At 43.1% G+C, this 21,088-nt stretch overlaps 2 protein-coding genes across 5 annotated transcripts; both read left to right on the forward strand.

Annotated features, from left to right (window-relative positions):
* The first annotated feature begins 101 nt into the window (after positions 1–101).
* On the forward strand, positions 102–9,755 carry LOC108924197 (NADH dehydrogenase [ubiquinone] flavoprotein 1, mitochondrial-like). The gene is made up of 11 exons (XM_029260080.1): positions 102–105; positions 4,216–4,346; positions 4,588–4,670; positions 5,195–5,365; positions 5,652–5,835; positions 6,363–6,552; positions 6,656–6,868; positions 7,084–7,250; positions 8,275–8,356; positions 8,684–8,829; positions 9,480–9,755. Exons 1-11 carry the CDS (start codon positions 102–104, stop codon positions 9,561–9,563), a joined length of 1,455 nt encoding a protein of 484 aa, XP_029115913.1. The 3' UTR covers positions 9,564–9,755.
* Positions 9,756–10,277: 522 nt separating this feature from the next.
* Positions 10,278–18,939, forward strand: khdc4 (KH domain containing 4, pre-mRNA splicing factor). Of its 4 annotated transcripts, none has more exons than XM_018734844.1 (14): positions 10,282–10,447; positions 12,041–12,212; positions 13,193–13,321; positions 13,560–13,639; positions 13,728–13,780; positions 13,878–14,041; positions 14,201–14,412; positions 14,585–14,645; positions 14,812–14,869; positions 15,017–15,234; positions 15,498–15,641; positions 16,764–16,873; positions 17,089–17,171; positions 18,138–18,939. In XM_018734844.1, exons 1-14 carry the CDS (start codon positions 10,419–10,421, stop codon positions 18,353–18,355), a joined length of 1,731 nt encoding a protein of 576 aa, XP_018590360.1. In that variant the 5' UTR covers positions 10,282–10,418; the 3' UTR covers positions 18,356–18,939. The 4 variants fall into 4 exon arrangements, with proteins under 4 accessions (XP_018590379.1, XP_018590369.1, XP_018590360.1 ...); XM_018734836.2 differs by having other exon boundaries at positions 10,287–10,447; positions 17,086–17,171; XM_018734863.1 differs by lacking the exon at positions 18,138–18,939 and having other exon boundaries at positions 10,278–10,447; positions 16,792–16,873; positions 17,089–17,167.
* Positions 18,940–21,088: the final 2,149 nt, after the last annotated feature.

Genomic DNA, 21,088 nt, shown 5'->3' on the forward strand with positions numbered 1-21,088 from the left:
TTCTGTAATTATTAACCTTTGTTGTACTGTAAAAAGAAATATGATTGAGACTGTGTAAGACTTGTTATGTTAATATTTTGGTACTTAAGGGAGGTGTGGAAATGGGTAGGCTATGCGGCCATGCAATGGTGCGAGAGCTGTGCAGAAAAGTAGAAATGTATAAACCCGACCAAAGAGAGAAATGTATAAAATATTTTTGTTACACTGTTGTCAGGTGTATCAAGCCATTAAAAAGATCCTCTGCTTGAATTCAAGCATATTGTTTACTGACACCTCAAACAGTCCACTCTAAATGTCTGGATCATGCAGTAATTTTTCATCTTCTTGTATGTTAGTTAAACTTCCACCTAGTGGACGAGAAGTAGAATTGCTTCTGGACAGCTATGCATTGATTGTCAACCCTGCTCCTGGGGGGGGGGGATCCGCTAATGCTCTGTAGTTGAAACCCAAATGAAATTATAACCTCTGTTCTCTGCAGTTCGCTTTCTTAGTTACGGTGTTAGCGTTTCGTACATTTTCGGCATGTAACCAAAAACTACAAAAATTGTACCCGTTGTTTTATGAGGGGAGGCAGGAAGCAGTCATGGGGCCTGTACTTGTAATGTGAAAGTGGCTGGTTCATATCCCAGGGATGGCTCCGTTCTGGGTATTCGTGGACAAGATGCTTAAGTGGACGTTTGGAGTGTAAAAACTGTAAGATTTATAATGTTTCCGCAAAGAAGTCTGCTGCGGGACTGATGTTCGTGGGACAGGCGTGAGATCGACAAAGAGCTCAGCGATTCTGATTCGGGGATCACGAGGAAGGAGCCAGGAACACAAAGGAACCTGCAAAGGTTGTAGAGTTTCACCTTCCAGTAACTCAGTCCCTCATATTCTGCCATTAATGACACTTGTGCTGCTGGGGTTGCAAGTACGGGTGAGGTAAAGTGCTGAAACTGTTTTTAAGATTCTCATTTGAATGTCAGACCAAACGCGTGGGCAATTGGTACATGAGAAAGCTTTATTTTTTTTTTTTTTTCTTCTTGTTTCATGTTATTCTGTCCTGGTCTCCCACTGTCAGCTTAGTCTTCCAAATCATTCCGTATGTTCATTTTAGGTGAAATGAAACGAAAGAATGCAATGTATTTATTTATTTATTTGTATTTATTTTGGCTTTCTAGTTTCTCGCTTCCTTTTTCTCGGCATCCCCATATCAATGCGTAACTTGCACCGAAAATGTGCCCTGTAAACTGTGGAAATGGTAGCTCGGTTGTTGAACACGTCTCGAAGGCTCATCCCATCTAGGTCTTCTGGATGGCTCCCTGCTCTTTTTGCACATCTCATCCACAGTGTACTTGCATGCAAGCAGTCTGTCCTCTGCAGCAGTTATAGATGGGAAGAAATGATGGGCCTGGATGTCTGCAAGTAGTAGGAGATGGGGATCCCAGGACCTCTGGAGAAGTTATAACAGAAAGACAAAGTAAATTTGATAGTCAAGAACACATGTTTACTATATCCACTTTGGAGACAGTTTAGGGATAGAATGAATAAAAGCAATACACATGCATATCCTGTGTAGTACGTCTACTGCAACTATGTCTTTGAAAGGACGTGTCTTGAGTAAAGTCCTGAAGGACTTACGTTTTGCGTTTTCCAATCAGCTTTTAGTATAAAAACCACTTAATGGTGCATTAGTTCAGCTACCAGGTTTCTCTTGGTGCATTACTGAAGCCATCTTTAGGACCTTTTGTGGATCTTGGAATACTGGAATGGTCAGCAGAGTGCATCACCGGCTTGTACATCGTGAAGTATTAACAATGTCACCACTGGATGGTAGTTATTTATCTTAAGAGCTAACATGCCTTTAACTAAGCCCAGATCTGCTGTACTTTAGCTGTGTGGTGTCTGAATTGTACTGTATTGAAGAGGGGCTTGTTTCTGGTTTATTTGCACTAAATTAAGAGCTTTATTTTTCCCTTCTGCCAATCTCCATTCCATGACAAATTTTTGATTGTATGAGAATATATGATATATAGAACTATTTCTTGGTGATGTACAACATTGTCTATTCTTCTTACTGCATAGATGTACAATACGTGTTACAGTAAGGAGTTTATTTGTAAAGGGTCAAGCTGCCTTGGACTTTTTTGCAACTATTCTCAGGAAATCTTGGCCAATGCACTGAGTGAATATGCAAGGTTTACAGAGCAATGTCTTTGTACACAGATGTACTTGAAAGTATTCACAGCCTCTGTTTAATAGGTCTTATTTTCACCACCTGGTAATATAGGTAACGGTACAAAAACCAGACAAAATGGTAATTTAAAAAAAAAAAAAAAAATCCCCTAATGATTTATAAAGATAAAACTAAAGTCTCTCTGGCACTTTGCAAAAAAGAAACTGAGTTCAACTTGTATTTATAGTACTTAAACTGAATGTTTGAAATGAAGGGTTTTAATGCTACCACATGCAGCAGTGTGTGTCTATACGGTGAAGCAATGCAGCTGTTAAAGAAATGTATATGAAACTTTTTGTGCTGTTTGCTTTGCCTGGGTGAAGGGGTGAGGGGTTTGCGATTTGTGAGAACCCCTCTCAGGGATAAATACTACTTTTTTGTTTTTTTTTTTTTTTTTTTTTTTTTTTTAGTAAATCCTTTCTCACTGATAGTATCCCAATGTTTATTTCTGATATAAAGGAAGCAAATGAATAAACAACTTTCCGGTCCTTTCTGCGTGTATTTGTTTTTCACATGAAAAATAATGCGCTTTGTTTCCGTTGTCGTGACGACGTAAAATATTGCAGTCCAGCCTGCTTGAAATCTCTACTCCCGTAAGTCTGCATATGTTACTTAAAGACATTTCCAAAACGATTTTGCTTTTGCTTTCTTTTTAGAGAAAGCTGCTCCTGCATTGCGCTCTCTTTCGTGTTGCACCATAGCCACAGCAAGGCAGGGGCTGTTCCGCACTTCTGAAGAAGGCCCACTTGCCTCCCTTACTTGTGCATAACCCCACTGAGTACTGTTCCTACTGGTTTTGATCAGTGATCGAATAGATACGCAGCCTAAAAGCTAATGCAAAGTTGTGTTGCTTGTCAGCACTTAAAATCTGAATGTGCACTGTTACTAGAATATCTGTTATGTAATGGGCCTGTAACGAAGTATATTATGCCAGACGCGTCACCTCGATGGTCCTCGAAAATTTCAGTGTAGATACTTTGGTTTTCGAAGGCGGTTAATAATGAGAGTATGATGATAACTATACTATGGGGTTTGTAACGCGCTGAAGTCGAGATCAGTCAGTGCTTTGGCCGCGTGAACCAAATTGTTGAGGTCAGCGACGCATCTGAGACCGATCTCCTCCACAAATCGCTCGAACATGTGATCAGGTGACAGACTTGGCGGAGGCGCCGCCTGGACTCGCGTGGACGCGCCTCGGGTCTCGTCAGACCGTTGGCTGGAAGAGGGATTTGGAGACGGGAGCAAGCGATCGCAGTGCTCAGTACTGTACACTGACTGTGTGTATGTGTGTGTGTTGGACAGGAGGCGACCGAACGACAGACACGCCTGCAGAAAGAGGAAGAACGCGCCCTCTTCGCATCTTTGATCTGAGAGAAAGTTCGCAGGCTGACGCGGCTACAGTCCATTAAATCGCGTGAGAAACTAAAGTCCGCCGTACACAGAGACGCCGGCAGAGCCGCGTTTGGTTTGGCGCGCTTTCCTCAGCAGTGTGCGCGCGGGCGCGGACCGGCGTCGAGTTCAGCTTCTTCTTGCCTAGATCGACAGACCGATATTAGTGATAGTTCGCTCTTAGTCCGCAGAATTTAATCGGGTGGTAACGGGTTCTTGCCCGGTGGGTATTTCGACGGGAAGAACACGGGGTTCAAATACAGTGGCGACTCAGAGAACTGGCTCCTAATCTCAGATTAAGGATATTATCCTGACAAAATAATTACACCAGACACGTAAATCTCCGCAGGAGGACTTTCCCTAGTCTAGTGTCACTGCTGACGAAATTACTTAAGTAAATTAATTTAAACGCTGAATTTGTCTCCTGTTTCACTGTGGGTTTCAGTCCTCTTTTTCTGAAACACAGTACTGATAAAATTTACTTGTAAAACTGTCAAGTTTTTTCCTCCCGTTTCCGCTACACTATGATCATGATGTTTATAGACCTGTAATAGCGGAGTAGTTAATAAACGAAGTGAACAGTTTTCCGCCGTGTACGCATCTCAGGTGAGGTGAACGCTGCGCAACATGCTGTCCGCGTGTCGCGCGCTCTCCCGCTGCGGTGCGCGCGCCCCCCCCGCTGCGGTGCACGCGCCCCCGCGTCCGCCTCGTCCCGCTCAGAGGAAGCAGCACCGGCGACAAGGTATGTGCGCACCTTTTCAAACCACTGCAAACTCTTCTTTTTATACAGTACAGCCGCGCCGTCTCGCCATTAAATGGACAGGATATTCCGAAATATATCTTTAATATGCGGTTATGTGACCCTTCAAGTCTGTGAATTGAATTGATTCATGATCCGAAAACTTTTCGCCTGTTAAACATGTGAGTGACTTTTGCCAGACAACGATTTGAAGGTTCAGTCTATAATATTTCTCTATTTATAGGACAAGGTGAAGAAAACAAAATTTGGCCCCTTGAGTGATCAGGACAGGATATTTACCAATTTATATGGTCGCCATGACTGGAGGTAACAGACTGTTTAATTCATGTACATACATGTGCATCCAATATACTGGCATCTCAATCCTTATGCGCATACACTGTATGATACAGTATTTCTTTGCATCGTATTATGATAGACAATATACTTGATATTTCCAAATATCCTTGGCAAAAATCTCTGCATCTTAGCCATCACTTGGGCATTTCTCTATTAGAGCACTGTTGTCATTTCCTCCTGAGATGCAACAGAAATGTTTTTGACATACTGCTAGGGTTTCTAGGAAGGTGTCCAGCCCCACCCCTGATATGTGGTTTTATTTGAAAGAGTAGTATTTTCTGTGTGAGGTTCATCGGGACATTAGGAAATTAATTCTTGCTTGTACAGTTTGGGGGAGACATTTAAAAATACCATGTGTACTCCAGAGAGAACAAAAATGAATGGCTGTGTTTTGGGACAATAATACAGTTTCTGTATTTAGCCCTCCTGATGACCTTTTCTAATTAATTTAATTTTCAGTATTCTTGATTTTTTTTTTTTTTTCCCTCAAGCCTGAAGGGCGCACTGAGCCGTGGCGACTGGTACAAAACAAAAGAGATCTTATTGAAGGGGGCGGACTGGATCCTCAATGAAATCAAGATATCTGGCCTGCGTGGGAGGGGTGGAGCTGGGTTTCCTACAGGCATGAAGTGGAGCTTTATGAACAAACCCAACGATGGCAGGTCATTATAGCCTTGCTACTGTACAGTGAGTAGCATATTGGTTAATGATACAAAGTTCTACCCTGGCAGTACTATATCAAGTCCCATTAGAGGTCATTCTGTAGAACTTATGGGAAAGGCACCTAACTTGAATTGCTCTGATAAAATTAAATTGCATTTAGGTTTCAATAAAACAGCAAATAAGTGCCCCAGAATAATGGTAATCGTAGTCAAAATATAAGTGCTTAAAGTACATAGATAGGTTTTACTATTTTCACCATGATTCATGGAAGCCTTTGTTTTCCAGACCGAAATATCTGGTGGTGAATGCAGATGAGGGGGAACCAGGCACCTGTAAGGACAGGGAGATCATGCGTCATGACCCCCACAAGCTCGTGGAGGGCTGTCTGGTGGCTGGAAGAGCCATGGGTGCTCGTGCTGCCTACATCTACATCAGGGGCGAGTTTTACAACGAATCCTCTAACCTCCAGGTGGCAGCATGGGAAAATGCTTAACCTTCTTAGAAACTGTAGTGCAAAAATATGGTGTGCTGTGTATATGTGTGTTTTTTGACACACAGTTATATCCTCTGGCAGTTTTACAAGACATTAGCTTTATTTCGTAAAAGAGAAGCAGTGAGTGTAGAAAGCGGGGCATGATGGCACAGAGGGCTTGGCCGGGTCCTGCTCTCTGGCAGGTCTGGGGTTCGAGTCCTGCTTGGGGTACCTTGTGGTGGACTGGCATCCCATCCTGGGTGTGTCCCCTCCCCCACTCCAGCCTTGCGCCCTCTGTTGCTGGGTTAGGCTCCGCTTTGCTGTGACCCTACTCAGAACAAGCAGTTTCAGTGAGTGTAGAAAGAAATACTTTTTTAAATTAAAAAAAAAATTGTTTCAGTACTAAATCACTGTTATGCATTGTACTCTTTTGTGTCAAACAAATTGGCACAGATGGGCAACAGAATACCGCTACACCAATATGTATTTTAATTCCTTTTATTTTTCCCTCCTACCTCCTGCAGGTGGCGGTTAATGAGGCATATACAGCTGGTCTGATTGGTCGGAATGCATGTGGCTCTGGTTATGATTTTGATGTGTTTGTGATGCGGGGGGCAGGTGCCTACATCTGTGGAGAGGAGACCGCACTTATTGAGTCCATTGAGGGCAAGCAGGGCAAGCCCCGGCTGAAACCCCCTTTCCCTGCTGACATTGGTGAGACATGGGAGGACTAATGGTTCAAGTTGGGTGGAGTGTCGTATATATAAACTACATGAACTCAAACCTTTGTTACACTCTGTCTCGCTTACGAATTTAGGAGTTTTTGGCTGCCCAACAACTGTTGCTAATGTGGAGACAGTTGCTGTAGCCCCCACCATCTGTCGCCGTAGTGGTCTGTGGTTTGCGAGCTTTGGGAGAGAAAGAAACTCTGGGACAAAACTTTTTAACATCTCCGGTCACGTCAACAACCCCTGCACCGTGGAGGAGGAGATGTCCATTCTTCTCAAAGATCTAATCGAAAGACATGCAGGTAAAAATTCTTATTTAGTTGCATTTTACATTTACATTTATTCGCTTAGATTTTAAACACAACATTTGCACAAAATTGCAAAACTAGCTCCTTGCTGTGGCATTTTGTATTTTTCTAATTTGGTGGATCAAAAATGCCATGGTGTATACATATTTTCATTGGCATTTCTTTGTGCTCTGCATGGACTGAGTGTCATCTTCTTTTGATTGGTGCAGGAGGAGTGCGGGGTGGATGGGATAACCTTTTAGGGGTAATTCCTGGAGGATCATCTACGCCTGTTATCCCAAAGTCTGTCTGTGATGATGTGATGATGGATTTTGATGCCCTTATTGAGGCAGAGACAGCTCTAGGCACTGCTGCCATCATTGTCATGGATAAATCTGTAAGTAATTGTCATGGGCACTTCTCATAATTAAGCTGCATATGCTATCACTTAATTACCATGCATATTGTGCTCAATCTTAGGAGCTGGTTTGATAAAAGTAGGTCTGTTGGAAATTATATTATTGGTGTAGAACATTTAACTGAATTATGCACAGCCATTCTGTGCAAAAGTGATGCTTTGTTCATGCATTACACACACACACACACACACACACACACACACACACACACACACACACACACATTTTCAGAACCGCTCGTCCCTTACGGGGTCACGGGGAACCGGAGCCTACCCGGCAACACAGGGCGTAAGGCCGGAGGGGGAAGGGGACGCACCCAGGACGGGACGCCAGTCCGTCACAAGGCACCCCAAGCGGGACTCGAACCCCAGACCCACCGGAGAGTAGGACTGCAGTCCAACTCATGCATTACACTTCATGAGAAAGTTATGCTGTTAACATACTTTAGGTAGATTTTTCATAATATTTGTTCTGAATTATAATTTTAACAAGGGTGGATTGGAAGTGCAGCTACATTGGGTCCTCAATTTACAAACTCAATTTGGACCAGAAGTCAAATTGACACTTGATGTGGATGTGATGTCACCATCAGGGCAGGCTACACATGGTGACATCACATCCACATCAAGTGTCATTTTGTTATTTGTCACAGACACTTAGGAACATCAGACTCCAGCTGGAAACATCATAAACATTATAGAAGCATGTAAATTAAACTGGGTCCCACTCTCCGATTCTCTCCGAGTTTGGCTGCTAACTGATGGCGACATGTGCAATGCCGCTCGTTTTTGCATCGCGACAAATAGAGATTTTATAAAACAGCAAAGTGAAGAAAATGCAAGTAAAAATAAATAAATTGGGAAATGTTCACATTTTCAAAATTCTGATGTTGGTAACACAAGGAACCAGTGTATACAAGTAAGGGGGAAATTAAAGTTTTAAAAACTATAGCAAGTGTTCATGTGAGAATTGCCATTATGTACTGAGGTATTGATTTTGCAGACTGATATCATCAGAGCTATTGCTCGCCTTGTCGAATTCTACAAGCATGAGAGCTGCGGCCAGTGCACCCCCTGCAGAGAGGGTAAACATTTACATTTGTTCATTTAGCTGCTGTGTTTCTCCAAAGTAACTTACACTGTTAATATACCTACAATTAGTTACCTGGTTAATTTTAGTGGAGCAATTTTAGGGTGAGTGTATTGGTTAAGGGTATTACAGCTGGCCGTGAGATTTGAAGCTCTAACCACAACCCTAGCAGGATATTGTGTGTAAATCGCTGGGTCTTCATACATGCACATTCGGTGCAGACAACTGTTTATACTGATCTTGCACATCCAGCACAGCAAAAATTACTTATTTGGACAATAATGAGATAAATAAAAACTGTAATTTCACATTTTGCCTTCAGGGGTGGACTGGATGAGCAAGATGATGTGGCAGTTCGTCCAGGGTGATGCACAGTATTCTGAAATTGACATGATTTGGGAGATCAGCAAGCAGATTGAGGGACATACAATATGTGCACTTGGTGATGGAGCGGCATGGCCTGTACAGGTGAAAAAGTGTTTAGCCTTGGGGGGAAAAAATTAGATTAAGGGATGGAAACTTTTATCACTTAAAGCCCCTAAAGTCAGCTTTTTTAAGGAACTGCCTGTATAATTTTTGAAATAATTATTATAATATATAATCATAGGGAAGACCAGGCTTTAATTAGCTGCTATAATAGTTTGTTGTAAAAAGGAAGGTTTATACCCCTTAAATACTATGGCTGCCAATCACTTGTATAGGGTATGTTGGTAAACAAAAGCTACGTGGTCACTGGGGGCTAAGAGTAACCATCATTGTATTTAAGTGTGAATATGAAGATATTGGAATTTGTCAAAGAATGATACTGAAAGTGGCAGCTTGTGATTCTCTGTACTGTATAATTCAGTTTGTTAAAAATGTATGTTGTCTCAAACCATTTCGTAAGAGCCTCTGTTATTTTCAGTCATTTTCACTTTGATTTAATTGTAGTTTGTCAGGCGTCAGTAAAATGCCAGGAAACAGAACGGTCCCACTGGTCATTTGGGTGCAGTACCTTGGGACTGTGACGAGCTCAGAGGGTTGGGGATATACTCAGATCAGGGGAAGTCTTCCAACTGCGTGGACTGCTGCTAATCCGCCAATCTGTCCTCTTTGTCCTTCCCCCGGGCCTCTTTTAGGGATTAATCCGACACTTCCGTCCCGTGATGGAGAGCCGCCTTGGCCAGTTCCAAAAGGAGAAGAACCAGCAGACCACGACTTAAATGTCGGAACCAACATGGATTTTTCTATTGCATAAATTTTATGTGTATGTCTACTGTCTTGTTAGCCCTAATGTCTTGCTAAGACTTTTTAAGCAGAAATCTACTCTATCTATCTGGAATAGGTGTCTGTGAAATACCTGGACAAAAAGTGCATATTTTGTGACATTTTACTGTGAGTAAATTAAATATACTTTTTCGGTCTGTTGTGTTGGCCTCATTTTTTGGAGTGTATTGATCAGTCAGTGCGCGTGCAATTTAAATGTAAATTGGATAACCAGCATTAAATTTAAGATCGTGTTAATATTTACAAAAACCATCAATATACTGAAAATGGGGAAATCACCCCAAGGATCCGAAGCGCTTGGAAGTTAACACTTTTTGTTTTCAGTCTTGTTTTACATAAGTACATGATCAAGTCCTGGGTTTGTGACTAAGTTAGGGCCACGGACACTGACTGACTGAGTCTGTCAGCGTGACCGAATTTTCACTTGAAGCGAAGCGCGAAGTCAGTCAGAGTCCTGTAAAGACGCGTTTCCAGTGAAATTCACTTTTGTCTGATGACACGGTGCTGAGTTCGTAAGAAAGGCAAATCACCTCAACACAATTCACTAGTCAAATAGTGAGCGTTCACGGAGAGTTTGACAACGGGGAGGGTTTCGGTTGCAGTGACAGCCGACTTCTGGCGCTCATTCGCAGAGATCCTGAGTAAGAGCAGCCCTCGCGCTGCCGCAGAGGGCTACGTAGGCGCGCGGAAGCACTTCCCACAGGTTTCCGCCATTACTGCCGGACGGCTGCAGCCTCAGCCCACCTTATCGTTACCGTTCAGGCGGAATTCAGCCTGGAAAACAGCAGCTGATGTCGTTCGGTGGCACACAGAATGGCGGGTGAGTTGACGTTAGAGCTGTCAGCGTGTCGCGCCGTGTGTTGAAATGTTTATTTCAGTGACTGTAGACGTGAGGAGCTAGAGCAAACATGGCGGCGGCGGCTCCTCGTCCCGCTGCTGCTTGCGCGCTAGCAGTGTTAGCATGTTAGCTCTCCGTCCTCCGACACAAAACGCACATAAATACATATATTTTTTAAAGATATCGCAAACAACATGAAAAACTAACGCGTTTCCACACGTGCATGGACCGACATCAAGATACAAATATAAACCCTCAAGCTCAAATTGCTTTTTTTTTTCGGCGGTAGACACACACACACACACAGCAGATAAAACGAGTATATATTTTCCAAAAATAAAAATTTGCGACGCTCAGATCAGACTCAAGTCTCAAGGACGTTCAAACCATGGCGTTTTATTTAGTATTGACACTGTGAGACCGGTTCTGAGTGAACTCTGTGTACAGAAGCGGATTTCGCACTGTGTGTGTGTAGCTGTGAACTGAGAAAATCATCGTGTGTGTGTTAGCTCCGTGGAAATCATTTATAATAATAATACTGACAGTATCAGTATGATAATTTCATTAATGATATTTTATGCACTCCTATGTATGTGAGTCTCAGACAGAGACTGTCTGCCTCACTTTCTCCTTCTTCACTCTTTTAAAAGTACTGGAGTGAATATCTGGAAGTTCTGCTATATGTCTGTCAGTGTTCAGCATTATTAGATTTTTTTAAAAAAAAAAATGTATCAGTTGTGAAATGGATAATAGATCAGTCCGTATGTATTTTTAAGATAGTGTACATTGGCAGATAATGTGATTCTGTTGAGTCTGAATGCTTTGTTTGTCACAGCACTTCTGACCTCGAAGGTGTTTAAATTCTGTTTTTTAGTAATGCAATTTCTAAATATTCTGTAAAGAAATTGGTTAAGTGAGCATGAAATTATATACGTTTCTAGTCATATTTCAATTGAAATGTTAGATTTACATCGCATTAATGGGGCAGCTGGTAGCGTAGTGGTTAGAACTGCTGCCTTTGGAGCCGAAGGTTCGAGTCTCACCTCCAGCTGTATTACTCTCAGGCAAGGTACTTACCTTAAAGATTGCTTCAGTACAAATTTCCCAGCTGTATCAATGGATAAATAATTGTAAGTTGCTTTGAAGAAAAGCATCAGCTGACTGAAATAGTGTAAATGTATATTTTAAACCCTATCATCAACAACCTGAAGTGGGGACAGTTAGTAGTTACAGCTGCTTCTCTTGGACTCAAAGGTTGTGGGTTCAAATCTCACCTCCACCTGTAGTAGCCTAAGTGAAGTACTTAGCCTAAATTGCACCAGTAAAAGAATTACCCAGCTGTATAAATGGGTAAATAATTGTAGATAGTTTAACATTGTAAGTCATTTTGCAGAAAAGGGTCAGCTAATTTAATAAATGCATATGCTCTGCTATCAAGTTTTTTCCTGTATGTATTACCATAAATGTACATTGTTTTCATTTACAAAGCTTTTACCTGCAGTATGTTCCAGTAAAAACTGTACAGTTGGACTGGTTTTGTCTGGTGTTAAACCTCTGCTATTTCTTTATGCCCAGTCGCCGCAGTAAATGGGACCAGCCTGGTCCAGGTTCTGTGGCGGAGAGTGAGACGGCTCCCACCGGAGCTCTGGACGCCGCTGCTGCTGTTGCAGCCAAAATCAACGCCATGCTGGTAGCCAAGGGCAAGTTGAAACCATCACAGATTGGGATACCAGGGCCTGCAGATAAAGTAAGGACAGACTCAAATCATATCGTGTTTGAATTTATGCATTGTGTATGGAGTGGAGAGGTCATGATGGTGAGAGTGTATGAACTCCATACAAATATATAATTTTACAAAATTAAAACATGTATGTGTATGTATGCATATAACCCATGTCATTGTGTGTGAAAGACCAAAAATTGTGTGAGAGATTTTATATCACAGTGTAGAAGAATTGGTCGCACTAAATTGCCCGTAGGGTGGGTGTGTGTGTGTGTGTGTGTGTGTGTGTGATTGGCCTGCCATGAACTGGAGTCCTGTTATGAGTGTATGCTGTCTTACACCTATGTTTCCTGGATTGTCTCTGGACCACCATAACCCTCTATGGGACAGTTGTTGATAAGCAATGGATGGATGTTTCTAGTTAAAATGACAGCAGGAAATGCTGTTCATCTCTAAAATATCTAAGTAGTTGCATTTAATCCTTGAAAAAGGTCTTAGATTTTTTTGAAACAGAAACTGCTGGGCAGGTTTTAGTGGATGCTGCCCAATATATTTTCTGTCATGCCCAGCTACAGCAGGCAGTTCAGTGAGAACCTAGGTCACTGTTCAGAGATTTTCAGACATAGTTGATGTATGTGTGCCATAAGGGAAAAGACATTTAGCAATCTGACACTATATAAAAAATAAGACTGTAGAAAGAAATGACCTCAGTGAGAACAGCATGTCAAAGACAATAACATTTTTACTGGCCTGGTAGGAGCAGGCAGCCATCAGACAGTTTACATTGACTGGTTATATAAGGTTTTTGATCATTAGAAGACATGTTTTATGTGTGCTCTGTGTTTTGGCATGTGCACTTAGTTAAAGAACTATGCGCACACACAGCTTCGAGGGAACACTGACCTGGACCTCTTTGTAGGGGCTGAGCAGTGGTTAACACTTTTGTGATTTTGATGCCTGCATGCTGGAGGTGTAAACCTGCTGGGGTCTGTCCTCTGTTTCAGGCTGCAGGAGCTGGAAAGGCAATGCCGGCAATGAAGGCCAAGGATGACCTGGTGGTGGCAGAGGTGGAGATCAATGATGTCCCACTGACCTGTCGTAACCTGCTCACCCGCGGGCAGACACAGGATGAGGTCAGAGCAAAGTTGCTTTTCATCTTTATTTAATATAACTTTGTTCCTCCCACCTTCAGCAGATCTGTTTGAGGTCAGTTTTTTACAAGGTGTTGAAAATTTAAGTGATGACTCTAGCTATGGGGAGAGTAATACCAGAAGTAGCTATTTACATTTCCTTTAAGAAATGTACCTCTGTCTGAGTTTGTAAAGTGTTATAAAACTGTCAACTCTCCAAACTGAGCCTTTGCTTTTGCAGATCAGCAGAGTGAGCGGGGCTGCAGTATCCACAAGGGGGCGGTACATGACAGCTGAAGAAAAGGGCAAAGCTCTGCCAGGGTAACTTACTCAAATGTAACTTGCAATCAGTCGTCTAACATGAATATTGCCATGAAAGTCCTAACTACTGCAAATGCTTTCTTTCCAGTGACCGTCCTTTGTATTTGCATGTCCAGGGACAAACAAGAGACCTTGTTGATAGTAAGTTCTCCGCCATGTTCTTTTGGATCATCATGAAGTCTTTTTAAACTGCAAGAATGGATACAGGGAGCTGAATGTGACTTTGTCTGTCTCCAAGGGGCTGTGAACAGGATTAAGGAGATCATCACCAATGGGGTAGTCAAGGCAGCCACCAGCTCCAGCTCCTCTTATAATGGAGCCACCGTCACCGTCTACCATCAGCATGCCCCTCCACCCCCCTCATTACCACCTATGGGGCACAAGCCACACTTTCAGTCAGGGGTAAGAAACTAAGGGAGAACTTATGTTGGTGGTCTGTGACTTGCTTACCATCCTGTGCTACCTAGTCACGTGTTGTTTTCCTCCTGTGTTTGCTGTCCTCTTTGAATCTTTGTTTTTTCAAGCGTGGTTGTGACTTCTGTCATCTTCTCCCCACCCCAGATGCACTATGTGCAAGACAAGGTGTTTGTTGGTCTGGAACACGCTGTCCCTGGTTTCTCAGTGAAAGAGCGTGTGGAAGGCCCTGGTTGCTCTTATCTGCAGCACATCCAAGCAGAGACGGGTGCCAAAGTGTTCCTCAGGGGCAAGGGTTCTGGCTGCCTCGAACCCGCTTCTGGCCGAGAAGCCTTTGAACCTATGTACATCTACATAAGGTAATAAGAGTACTGCTTTATGATGTCATACTTTGTCAAAGGAGTGACTGTCAGTGATTCAACTTAAATTATAAAATGTTTTTTGTCAGTACTAAAAGGTATATGTAAGTTCTGTCTGTGTTTGCAGTCTTGGTTTTTCAAAGCTAAACCTTGGCTCTTCCTCCCCATGCAGTCATCCCAAGCCTGAAGGCCTGGCTGCAGCCAAGACCCTGTGTGAAAACCTTCTCCAGACTGTGAGTGGGCCAGTTTGTCTTCCTCTGTGTGGGGTCACTTCAGTTTGCGTGTATATTCTGTGTCGGGTTGTCCTATGGTGTATTTTTGCTTGTTCATTCTTTGCTTCCTGTGACAGGGGACTGCTGGGTCTGTCAGTCTTATTTTACTCTCTTTGTGTTCCTTCAGGTACATGCAGAGTACTCCCGCTTCCTCAGCCAGATGAACGCCATGATGCCAACTCAGGGTACAAGAAAACACCCTACAAACAAGTGCATCTAACACCCACCCAGCACTTTGATTTGTCTCATCATTCAGAATATATTTCCGTAATTACCCATCCTATAACTGAGGAGAGTTACAAAGTATTCTTTTTTATTTTCATCTTCTGCAGGGTTTATTCAGCCTCCTGCTGTAAATGGGATGCCCCCACAGCCTCCTTACTACCCTCCTGCAGGGTACCAGCCAAGCTATCCACTGCCCGTGCCTCCCCCACAGCCAGTCCCTCCTCCATACACAGTGCCCCCTCCTGTACCCCCCGGGCCAACAGCAGTCATGCCCCCACCAAGTACACAGTACTCTGTCACCCCTGCGCCTGCCTCTGTCCCGCAGGTAACACTGAAACAGTTGTACTTTGTCTCTTTGTTAGCCTCAGGGTCCCCTCATGCCTGATTCTCTGTGGCTATTTTTTGATGCTTCAGCACACTTGCAATTGTAAAACAACGTGGCAGATCATAGAGTTACACCATTCTATCGTGATGTGCCAATTTCTGATCTACAAAAGTGGTGCAGTTATAGTGAAGATCAGTACACAATGTTTAGTTGTTTTTGATAAGTATGTCCAAGACTGTGATGTTCTTTCTCCTCTGTTGTAGCCTCTCCCACCTGCACCTTTCCCTCCCTCAGTACCAGTCCAGCCAAAAGCCACACCTCCTGTGGTTCCATCCAATCCCCCGCAGAAGCGACGCTTCACTGAGGAGGTGCCAGATGAGCGGGATAGTGGACTCTTGGGATACCAGGTGAACATCTTTTCTGTGTTTCTCTCCAGCTGTGTCTTGTGTGATGACAGTTTGTGTGTACATTGTATAGCACTTTTAGCTCCAGGTGCAAAACAAAGTCCTGGCTGAATAAACTTCAGTGCACTGGACAGCCAGCTGCAGTGAGGAAACTATAGGGTTGTGGTAGCCATCGTTGTTCATTATTCTGCTTGCAGTTTTCTGCAGGTGGTCATGAAATTCACCATAGGTGGAAGGAAAACAAGATTAAACAGTTTGTGTAATGGGAATTTTTATTTGGATGTTACTGGGTGTATTGCATTGTTATAAGCCATTGGGACAGTCAGTACTGAATACTGAAGAGTAGAGAATGTAGGTAAGAGAGCACGAGTTTAGGTATAGTGTGACCCGTACGCTGTAGTGTGTGTTGTATGTAAGTGCTGCATGTATCTTTCATTTTGTTTGGTCTCTATAGAGGATGTAGTAGAAATTTGTCATTGCTTTGTTCTGGCTTGTAGAATGACATGAATCACCTGATAATACCCAGATAGGGAATTGGTGCATTTTGCATTTTCAAAAATAATTGGTGTGGTTTTTGATATCCTTTGAGAGACAGACATGTTGATGACATCTAGAAGTCAAGGATTATCATTTTCAGTGGACATTTAACAAATTTGATGTTATGAGATCTAGTGTAATCTAGGTGACCCTTAATAACTGGGTATTTAACAGAGGCACCAGGGCACTGGTGAATGGTAAAAATCTAGCGTAATGTGTGTACTTGGTGTAATATATCATGTTTCTACACCCAGTGTTTCAGATCCACAGGTGAGTTTTATCCTAACAGGTGAATTCAGACACCAGTGAAAAGTCATGGACACTTTTTCCTTATATCTTACTGTCACATATTGCTTTATATGAACTATGAGAAGGACACTTCAGTTTTCTAAAATTTATTCAGAAATCCACCTTGGAAGAATTTTGTTGATGGCATGTGTAAGCATGTAAATGTAAAATAGTATTGTAGAGTCAAAATGCAGCAGCAGAGAATTGGATAACACTTCCATTAAATAGGTGACAGCAGGGTTTGGCAGGCACTTTCAGGTCACCATGTCAGCTAATGTGGTTGTGTTTTTCTGCTCATAGCATGGACCCATTCATATGACTAATTTAGGTGCAGGCTTCTCTGTGGGCAGCCCAGAGGCTTCAGGACCCCCGGCAGGTGGTTCCCCTGGGCCACTAAGGGAAAGGGACAGGTAAACATAATATTCGCTAGATTGCTATTGCGCACTGGTGTGCTGAGCAACATAGCCATGTAGTTTAGTGCTGCTATCTATTAGATTATGAAACAGACTACTGAAGGAAAAATATTTTTTCATAACTGTTATATCATTTTCATGAGTTAAATGCTTTTGGGTCCCTAGACGAGAGTCTGTATGACTAAGAAGTATGTATCTCTGTCCTTCAGTAGGCAGTTAATGCCTCCACCACCGATGCCAGTTAATGGAGTACGGCCCAAGACAGAGGAAAGGAGGGCAGTAACTGGATCCTTGGGTGAGCATTGATCTCTGTTCCCTGTACCACAGCTCCCTGTTGCAGATCTGGACTCTCTGCCATCCCCCTTCGAACATACACTCTGGTAACGGGCCTATACTGTAATCTTTCTGTAGGGCTCCCATACTCAATCCTCTGTTGGATTTTGCCATCTTCATATCAAATTGTACTATGTATACAACTTTTTTAGGAATGAAATTGAGCAAAAGTACTTTAGTAGGCTACAAAATTCTTTTAAATTTGTATCTTTAAAAACTGTGCAACTGAAATTGAGTGCATGATTTAGAATTGAAGTTTTTTCCTTTGCATTCATGTTTTGCTAAAGTCTGTCTCTTATGCCCAGTCCTTACACTGAAAGGGTATATCTAGATAAAGATTATAGGTAGATAAGGTTGAATGTCCCAGACTTACCCCAGTATCACCAAGCTTCCTCCTTACTTCTCTTTCTCTTTTGGTTGCTGGTGCCTTGCCAGCTGTCCCTCTCTGATGACATCATCAGGATGGAGGAGTGTCTGTGCTTATGTCTCCTGTCTTTCTAACATGGTTTTCCTTTTTTTGTGTTTTCTCTTTCTCTTTGTGTTCTTCTCTTCCATGTCTCTCTCGGGGGATGCCGGATGATTTCGGGTGTGGGTGGGGGGGTGGGGGCGTGGCTCATCGCTGTGATGATACGGCTGTCCCACATCCCAATTGGACCACCTGCCTGCTGCTGTTCCGTCGACCATTGGCTGACAACCCACGCCTCCTCGCCTCTTCCCGCTCTCACCCGCTCACGTCACTCTTTCAAAACACAATGCAAATTAACTGTTTGTCTTCCCTTTTTAAACTGAATTTTTTTTTTTAAATAACAATGCAATTGTTTGCACATGTGTGCTTGTGTATGGGTGTGCTCTCTCTCTCTCTCTTTTTCTCTCTCTCTCTCTCTCTCTTTCTTTCTCTCTCTTGCTCCCCCCCCCTTCCTGATTTCAGAGCCAGCAGCGAAGCGTGTAAAGACTGGGCTAGTGGCCTACACAGGGGATTCCTCAGATGAAGAAGAGGAGCATGTAACCTCCAAAGCGACCGGGACAGGTATGGGGGCAGCAGGTGCCTCCTCAGGTTGGGCGCTGGGCTACCGCTGCCCCCCTCCTCCTGGCCCCCGTGCCAAAACACAGGGCCAGCAGCCCATGCCATTTTGGATGGCTCCGTAAGAAGCAAGACTAACAAACTGGCAGAATTATGACCCCCACTGCACTATCGTAGCACCATATTTTCCCTTTAAAGTTTGGGATGTTTTGGTCTTTTTTTTCCCCCCCTGCAACAAATTATCCATTTTTTGTAGTGACTGTGCTCATAGTGGGGAAAGTATATGAGAAATGGAATTCAGTTGCTGATCATCTCAATTGAAGAGGAACTGGAATTTTCCATGCCAATGTTGGCCTCAGTAGTGCCTGCAGGGACAAGCCGCAGATTTTTCGTGTGGTCCTGGCTGGAACCAGTGGAGCACTGTAGCCCAAAGGGCCTATGAGATTGGGTACAGTACAGGAAGATGAAGAAGATAATGATGACAATGATTTTTGTAGATGTCCTTCCTCAATCGGCTGTACAAGCATGATGAATTTGTCATCCCCCGACATCTTCCTGCCTTTCACTGCTTTCCCTGCCTCTCCCATCTCCCAATGTGATGTAATGTCCTTGGGGACCTATGGCAGATTTCCTCCAAAGGATCCAACAGCTGAGTAAAGTTGTAAAGAAATACTTGTTGGATTTCATTTTACCATGTCACCTGTGTACTTGCTTTTGTTGAATAAATTAACATTATTATTTGTTCATCTGGGACTTTTTTTGTTGTGCAGTTTGCACATAACCCGCTTTCATCTTAACTCTTGATGAATATAGCGACTTTGTAAGTGGCAAAAATTCCATCTGTTTTAAATTCTAAATGATGGTACAGTTTAGACAGTATGGGCTTTGTAGCAGTCAGCTGTGGTTCAAGTTACAAAAACAATTTGAGATGCCAAGTCCAGAGTGACATATAAATTAATATATAGAAAGTTGTGTGGATGGGCATGAGCCTTGGCACAAGACTAATTGGGTCAACTGGTATGCAAGGGGTTGCAAAGAAGAAAGGTACCACAAGAGAAAATTCTCGAGGGCAGAATGACAAGGGATGCTGAAGGTGTGCGCTGCAATGGGAGCTGTCAAGGACAATTTGGATGGGTTAATAGATGAAATTTGAAGGAAAGTTGCACAGAACTACTACATGTTGGACAAGTTGCAGTGGGGAATGAATGTTTGGTGGTATGTGAAATACAGGATAATAGTGGGATACAGCAGAGTTACTACTTAGGTCTGGGCAAATCAGTCACTTGGTGAAAAGCAGTACTGGGGGTGTTTGAAATGGAGAAAAGCACACCAAAGATGATCTTAGTGAGGGTTTGGGGGTCAGATGCTAGAGAATGAGGATCAAATAGCTGTTATGAACTTAAGTGACAACAGACTTGGTGTGATACCTACAGGTACATGTTTAGGTGTGCTGATCAGTGAAAACTGATCTACCCACTGTTACACATCAGTAACCAGAGACTGAAAAACTGTAGTAGCCTGTCCTGCCAGGTAATTGATTACTGGGGCCACAGTTATAGGATGATGTCAATATTTGCTCTTGTAATAGGAAGCAGAAACAGTGGTACACACAGGGGTGTAATGGGTGCTGGTGAATAGTAGTTCGGTGTGTAATTTGTCCTGCTTTTGGTCAATTTCAGCGTTGCTTGTGCAACTGCACACGTAGGAGTCCTGAGCTTCACTCTGTGCGATGGGCCTGAGCTCTGTGAGTGATACTGGGCATAAAAAACAATGAAAATGACAAAAAAAGCAATGCAATGTCTTCCAATCTGCATGTGAACAGCTATTACATTTGCTTTTCAAGGAGCTGCCTATCCTGCCAGAGAGAGCAGTCAGCCCTGTATGTTATTACATTGAGGTTGAGGTTCATTATGATTTAACTGATAGTCACTGAGGTGGATAACTAATGGAGTGGATAGGAATTCTGCTCTCTTCAGGTGTCGACCCCTAATGTTATGACCCCCTTACATTTATTTATTTAGCAGATGCTTTTCTGCAAAGCGATACCAGTGAACTCTATGTAGTGTTATCAGTCAACACACCTTATTCACCAAGGTGACTTACACTGGGTCACTCATCCATACATCAATGGAACACGCTCTCTCTGTGATTCACACACTATGGGTGAACCTGAACGGCATGCCTTTGGACTGTAGGAGGAAACCGGAGCACCTAGAGGAAACCTACGCAGACACGGGGCGAACATGCTAACTCCACACAAACCGAGTGGAGATCAAACGCACGTTCTCTCGCACCACCCAGGTGCTGTGAGACAGCAGCGTTACTCGCTGTTCCACCGCTTGACCTCACTAGCAACAGCCTTGATGATAACCCAAGTTCTCATCACTGCCGTTGCTGCTGTGGCCCATCACTGCAACAGTTGTGTGAGATCTTGACTTTGGAAGCTGAACAGCTCATCCTAGTGTTCCATGTCCTCATCCAGGAGGGCCATCACACTCTGCTGTGCAAAACAAGTGCTGTACCTTCTGCAGTTTGGAGCTGAAAGGATCTCAGTTGTTGTGGTGCCTGAGGGAGGAGAGATACTGTCTAGATATAAAATGGTTATATCCCATCTGTTGGTTTCTGCTGCCAAAACTATAATACACTCATAACTCTTATGTGTAAAAACACATACCCATAAACACATGGGGAGCAGCTGATACTGTGGTTACAGTAATTGCCTTGCAACAGAAAAACCCTTCCAAGGACCCAGGTTGAATCAAATCCCACCTCCCTATGTTAGTACCTTTGAAAGTACTTAACCTGAACTGAATGAATAGGAACAGTAGGATATGGGCAATTTTAAACCCCACCCTCAC

The sequence above is a fragment of the Scleropages formosus genome, chromosome 18, assembly GCF_900964775.1.
Source record: "Scleropages formosus chromosome 18, fSclFor1.1, whole genome shotgun sequence".
Taxonomy (NCBI): Eukaryota; Metazoa; Chordata; class Actinopteri; order Osteoglossiformes; family Osteoglossidae; genus Scleropages; species Scleropages formosus.